Below are 6,431 nucleotides of genomic sequence, written 5' to 3'. Positions count from 1 at the left end.
GAATGTCCCTTGATGTCCCCCAATGTCCCACATTGTCCCACCCCGTCCCTCGGTGTCCCTCAGTGTCCCCCAGTGCCCCAAATGTCCCTCAATGACCCTCAGTGTCCCACAGTGTCCCCAAATGCCCCCCAGTGTCCCAAATGTCCTTCAGCGTGCCCCCATGTCCCTCAATGTCCCACATTGTCCCTCAGTGTCCCTCAATGTCCCTCAGTGTCACCCCCAGTGTCCCTAAATGCCCCCGCACGTCCCTCCGTGTCCCTCAGTGTCCCCAAATACCCCCCAGTGTCCCCAAATGTCTCTCAGTGTCCCCCTCGTCCCTCCCTGTCCCCCTCCATCCCCACTGTCCCCCAGGCCCCCTCGATGTCCCCAAGTGTCCCCAAGTGTCGCGACCTCCCGGCCGTGTCCCCTCCCGGTCCCGGCCCATGCCCGGTGCCCGCGGCGCTGCCGGTGCCGGGGAAGGCCGGGGGCAGCCCCGGCGGGCGGGGCGGGAAGCGCCGGAGCCGCCGCCACGGAGCCGCCGCGATTGCGGCAGCGCCGCCCGGGTCGGCCCGGGACAACGGGGAGGGGACCGAGGGGAAAACGGGGGGACACTGAGGGGACACCCGGGAACACCGGGGGGACAGGGGGGGACACCAGGGGGAAAACGGGGGGACAATGAGGGAATAACGGGAGGACACCCGGGAATACTGGGGGTACACGGAGGGACACTGAGGGGACAGCAGGGGGACAACGGGGGGACACCGGGGGGGACACTGAGGGGACAATGAGGGGACACAGGGGGGACAATGAAGGGACACAGGGGGGATAACAGGGGGGACACCGAGGGGACAACGGGGGAGATACCGGAGGGACAATGAGGGGACAACGTGGGGATAATGAGGGGACAGCGGGGGCACACTGAGGGGACACCACGGGGACAATCAGGGGACACTGGGGAGATACCAAGGGGACACCAAAGGGACAACGAGGGGACAACGAGGAACACCGGGGGGACAACAGGGAGATAACGGGGGACACCGAGGCGACACCGGGAGGATACCAAGGGAACAACGAGGGGACATCAGGGAGACACCGGGGGACACCCGGGAACACCGAGGGGACACCCGGGAACACTGGCTCGGACACAGCGGAACCGGGGAGCGGCCGCCCCGGGGCTCCACCACTCCCCGGTGCCCCCGCGATGCACCGAGGGGCCGCCCGGTGCTGCTGCCGGTGCCGGTGCTGCTGCCGGTGCCGGTGCCGCTGCCGGTGCCTCCCGTCCCGCCCGGAACTGCCCCGGGTTTTCCTGCCCGTCCCATCCCGTTCGGTGCCGTCCCGGTGCTGCGGGGACCCCGGCCCGGTATCGGTTCTGCTTTCGGGGGGAGGCGCCGGGGCGTGAGCACCTGCCCCGGGATTCCCCACCTGCCGCCGCCCCATAAGAGCCCGGTGGCGGCGCCGGTGGCGGCACACACCGAGAGCAGCGATGGCTCCGCTCCGCCGCCTCTGCCTCTGCCTGCTCCTCGCGCTGCTGCCGCCGCCTCCCGCCGCACCGGCACCGGCACCGGTAACGGCACCGGCACCGCTCCGCCGGCCGGACTGGGCCGCCTGCCGGGTGCTGTCCCGGGAGCTGTCACGGCTGCTGGGGGCGGTCAGAGAGCCGCACTCGGTGCTGGTGAGTACCGGGGGTTCGTCGGGGCACCGGGGGGATCGGGAAACAGCGGGGGGATCAGACAGAGTACCGGGGGGCTCGGTCAGGGGGAGTGATGGCTCGACCGGGGAGAGCCGGCGTTCGGCCGGTGCACCGGGGGACTCGGGAGGTACCGGGGGGCTCAGACAGAGTGACGGGAGCTCGACCGGGGAGAGAGAGGGGCTCGAGAAGCACCGAGGGGATACGCCGGAGTACCGGGGGGCTCGGAAAGCACCGGGAGCTCGACCAGGGAGAGCCGGGACTCGGCCGGTGCACCGAGGGGCTCGGGAAACACCGGGGGCTTCCGTTGGGGGCACAGAGAGACTCAGAAAGCACCGGGGGGGCTCGAGAAGGACCGGGGGTAGAGGAAAGCACCGGGAGCTCGACCGGGCAGAGCCGGGACTCGGCCGGTGCACCGAGGGGCTCGGGAAGCACCGGGAGCTCGGCCAGGGGCACCGGGGAACTCAGCCGGGGTCACCGGGGGGCTCGGGAAACACCGGAGGGCTTGGCCGGATTACCGGGGGTCTCGGCCGGGGCGAGCGGGAGGCTCGGGAAGCACCGGTGGGCTCGGCCGGGGGCACCGGGGAGCTTGAGAAGCACCGGGGGCTCGGGAAGCACCGGGGGCTCCGCCGGCGGCACCGGGGGCTCGGGAAGCACCGGGGGCTCCGGCAGAGTCACCGGCGCAATCGGCCGGGGAGAGCGGGATGCTCGAGAAGCACTGGGAGGCTCGGGATGCAACCGGGGGACTGAGCCAGACTACCGGGGGCTCGGGAAACACCGGAGGGCTTGGCCGGATTACCGGGAGTCTCAGCCGGGGCCAGAGGGGGGCTCGGGAAGCACCGGGGCGCTCAGCCAGAGCACCGGGGGCCTCGGGAAACACCAGGGACTCAACCGGGGGCACCGGGAGGCTCGGGAGGCACCGGGAGCTCAGGAAGCACCAGGGACTCAACTGGGGGCACCGGGAGGCCTGGGAAGCACCGGGGGTAGCACCGGGAGGTGCGGGCTCATCGCGGCGGGGGTTGCGCCGGTACCGGGGGGTGTTCGGTGTCCCGGTGCGGGTTCGGTGTCCGACGGGTCAGTGTCCGGTGGGGTTCGGTGTCCCGGGCGGGTTCGGTAGTCCGGTGCGGTTCGGTGTCCCGGGAAGGTTTCGGTGTCCGGTCGGGTTCAGTGTCCGGGAAGGTTCGGTGCTCCGGTGCGGGTTCGGTGTCCCGGAGCGGGTTCGGTGTCCCGGGGAGGGTTCGGTGTCCCGGGGAAGGTTCGGTGTCCCGGAGCGGGTTCGGTGTCCCGGTGCGGGTTCGGTGTCCCGGTGCCGGCCGTACCGGACGCGTTGACACCGGGCCCGCTCGCTGCTCCAGGAGGGGCTGCAGCTGCTGGAGGAGGAACCCCAAAATTGGCCCCCCCGGATCCGCTGCAGCGACGCCTGCGACCCCCTGAGCCTGGAGAGCAACCACACGGTACCGGGGGGCTCCGGGATCACCGCGGGGGCTGCGGGGGTCGGGGGGAACCCGGGGATGCTGGGGGTTCACCTGAGGATGTCGCTGAGGGTGCCTGGGGGGTCCCAGGGGTGCTGAGGATGAAGATGGGGGTCCCAGAGGGGTCCCAGGGATGCATTTGGAGGTCCTGAGGACGTCTGGGGTTCGTTTGGGGGGTCCCAAGGACGTCTGGGGGTCCTAAAAGGGTCCTAAAGGGGTCCCAGGGGATGCACTTGGGGGTCCCAGAGGGGTCCCAGGGATACTGAGGATGAACCTGGGGGTCCCAGAGGGTCTCAGCAATTCTGGGGGATGCACTTGGGAGTCCTGGGGATGTCTGGGGGTCCCAAGGATGCCTTTGGATGTCCCAGAGAGGTCTCAGGGATGCACTTGGGGGGTCCTGTGGGGGATATCTGGGCATCCCAGGGGTGCTGAGGATGGGTCTGGGGGTCCCAGAGGGGTCCCTGGAAAGCTGCTGAATGAATTTGGGGGTCCCAAGGATGCATTTGGAGGTCCCAGAGGGCTCCCAGCGATGCTGGGGATGCCAAGGATGCATTTGGGGGGTTCCAGAGGGGTCCCAGGGATGCATTTGGGGGTCCTGGGGATGCATTTGGGGGTCCCAAGGATGGGTTTGGAGGTCCCAGAGGGCTCCCAGCCATGCTGGGGATGCCAAGGATGCATTTGGGGGTTCCAGAGGGGTCCCAGGGATGCATTTGGGGGTCCTGGGGGTCCCAAGGATGCGTTTGGAGGTCCCAGAGCGCTCTCAGTGATCCCAAGGGCTGCACCACGAGTTCCTGGGGGTCCCCTTGGGGGTCCCGTGGGGTGTGTGTGGATATCCCTGACCCCCATGTCACCCCTGTGCCCCCCCAGCTGTGCCTGCAGAGGATCCGCCAGGCGCTCCAGCACTACCGGGGGGTGCATTTGGGGGTCCCGGGGGTCCCGGGGGTCCCGTGGGGTGTGTGTGGATATCCCTGACCCCCATGTCACCCCTGTGCCCCCCCAGCTGTGCCTGCAGAGGATCCGCCAGGCGCTCCAGCACTACCTGGGGGTGCACTTGGGGGTCCCGGGGGTCCCGTGGGGGGTGTGTGGATATCCCTGACCCCCATGTCACCCCCTTGCCCCCCCAGCTGTGCCTGCAGAGGATCCGCCAGGCGCTCCAGCACTACCGGGACCTGCTGGGCTCCGACATTTTCCGCGAGCAGCCGCAGCCGCAGCTGGAGAGCACCATGGAGCAGCTGCTGCGCCTCGTGCAGGTCAGCCAGGGGGGCAGCCCGGCCCGCGGGGTCACCAATTGTCCCTCAGGGTCACCAAATGTCCCTCAGTGTCCCACGGTATCCCTCAGAGTCCCACCCAGTCCCTCAGTGTCCTTTGGTGTCCCTCAGCGTCCCTTAATGTTCCCCAGTGTCTCTGAGAGTCCCTCAATGTCCCTCAGTGTCCGTGAGGATCCTTTGGTGTCCCTCAATGTCCACCAGTGTCCCCCCATGTCCCTTGGTGTCCCCCAGTGTCTCAAATGACCCTCATTGTCCCACACTGTCCCTCAGTGTCCCACCCTGTCCCTCAATGTCCCCTGGTGTCCTCAGTGTCCCCAAATGTCCTGCAGTGTCCTTCAGTATCTTTTGGCATCTCTCAGTGTCCCCCAGTGTCCCAAATGTCCCTCAGTGTGCCTGAGGGCCCCTCACTGTCCCTTGGTGTCTTTTGGTGTCCCACATTGTCCCACATTGTCCTTCGATGTCCATCAATGTCTCCCAGTGTCTTTCAGTGTCCCTCAGTGTCCCACAGGGTCCCTCGATGTCCCTCAGGGTCCCTCCATGTTCCTCAGTGTCCCGCCCTGTCCCTCATTGTCCTTGGTGTCTCTCAGTGTCCCCTGGTGTCCCTCATTGTCCCCAAATATCCCCCAGTGTCTCTGAGTGTCCCTCAGTGTCCCTCAATGTCCCATGGTGTCCCTCAGTGTCCCACGGGGTCCCTCAGGGTCCCCAAATGTCCCTCAGTATTCCGTGGTGTCCCTCAATGTCCTCCAGGGTCCCTCATTGTCCCTTGATGTCCTTTGGTGTCCCACCCTGTCCCTCAATGTCCCATGATGTCCCTCAGTGTGCCCCCAGTGTCTCCCAGTGTCCCAAATGTCCCTCAGTGTCCCACACTGTCCCTCAATGTCCGATGGTGTCCCTCAGTGTCCCTCAATGTCCTTCAGTGTGCCCCCAGTGTCCCCCATGTCCCAAATGTCCCTCAGTGTCCCTCGGTGTCCCTCATTGTCCCTCAATGTCCCATGGTGTCCCTCGTGTCCCTCAATGTCCCTCAGTGTCCCCCGGGGGTCCCACGGCACCCCCTGACCCCTCCGTGTCCCCTCAGGACGGGCCCGGCCGCCCCCCCCGGCACCTGCCGGCCCCCCCGGAGCTGTGGCAGCGGCCGCTGCAGCGGCACCTGGCCCTGAAACGGCTGCGCTCCTTCTCCGCCCTCATGGGCCGCGTCTTCAACCACGGGGCGCGCTGAGACCCCGGGCACCGACACCGACCCCCGGACACCGACCCCAGCCCCTGATACCGACCCCAGCCCCGGACACCCCCGGATAGCGACCCCAGCCCCGGACACCGACACCGACCCCCGGACACCGACCCCAGCCCCGGACACCGACCCCAGCCCCGGACACCGACCCCAGCCCCGGATACCGACACCCCCCGACACCGACGCCCGAGACCCCGGACACCGACACCGACCCGACACCCGGACACCGACCCCAGCCCCGGACACCGCCCACACGCCCCGGACGAACCGCCCGGATAGCGACCCCAGCCCCGGATACCGACACCGACCCCACGACACCAACACCGACCCCAGCCCCGGATACCCCCGGATAGCGACCCCAGCCCCGGATACCGACACCGACCCCCGGACACCGACCCCAGTCCCGGACACCCCCGCGGACACCGACACCGATCCCCGGATAACGACCCCCTCCCGATCTTCAACCACGGGGCGCGCTGAGACCCCCCAGATACCGACCCCACCCCGGACACCCCCGGACACCCCCGGACACCCCCGGACACCAATCCCCACCCCCGGATATCGCCCACCCCCCTTATTTATCGCCCACCCCCCTTATTTATCTCCTCCTCCCCCTTATTTATCGCCCCCTCCCACTTATTTATCGCCCTCAACTCTCGGACCCCACCCCCCCGCCCCAGACATCGCCCCTACCCCCGGACACCGCCCCCCGCCCCTTATTTATCGTCTCTCCCTTATTTATCGCCTCCTCCCCTTTATTTATCGCCCCCCAGCCCCGGACATGCCCCCCCCCCATT

The 6,431-nt window shown here is 68.0% G+C and overlaps 1 protein-coding gene across 1 annotated transcript; it reads left to right on the top strand.

Moving 5' to 3' along the window:
- Window positions 1-893: 893 nt before the first annotated feature.
- Window positions 894-5,657, top strand: IL23A (interleukin 23 subunit alpha). Its single transcript, XM_064734657.1, has 4 exons — window positions 894-1,651; window positions 3,022-3,120; window positions 4,263-4,388; window positions 5,482-5,657. The coding sequence occupies exons 1-4, from the start codon at window positions 1,463-1,465 to the stop codon at window positions 5,620-5,622; spliced, it is 555 nt and encodes a 184-aa protein (XP_064590727.1). The 5' UTR covers window positions 894-1,462; the 3' UTR covers window positions 5,623-5,657.
- The last annotated feature ends 774 nt before the right edge of the window (window positions 5,658-6,431 follow it).

This window comes from Zonotrichia leucophrys, chromosome 29 (genome assembly GCF_028769735.1).
Source record: "Zonotrichia leucophrys gambelii isolate GWCS_2022_RI chromosome 29, RI_Zleu_2.0, whole genome shotgun sequence".
NCBI lineage: Eukaryota > Metazoa > Chordata > Aves > Passeriformes > Passerellidae > Zonotrichia > Zonotrichia leucophrys.
The sequence above is the reverse complement of the archived record's forward strand: the minus strand, read 5'-3'. Positions and strand labels throughout refer to the sequence as shown.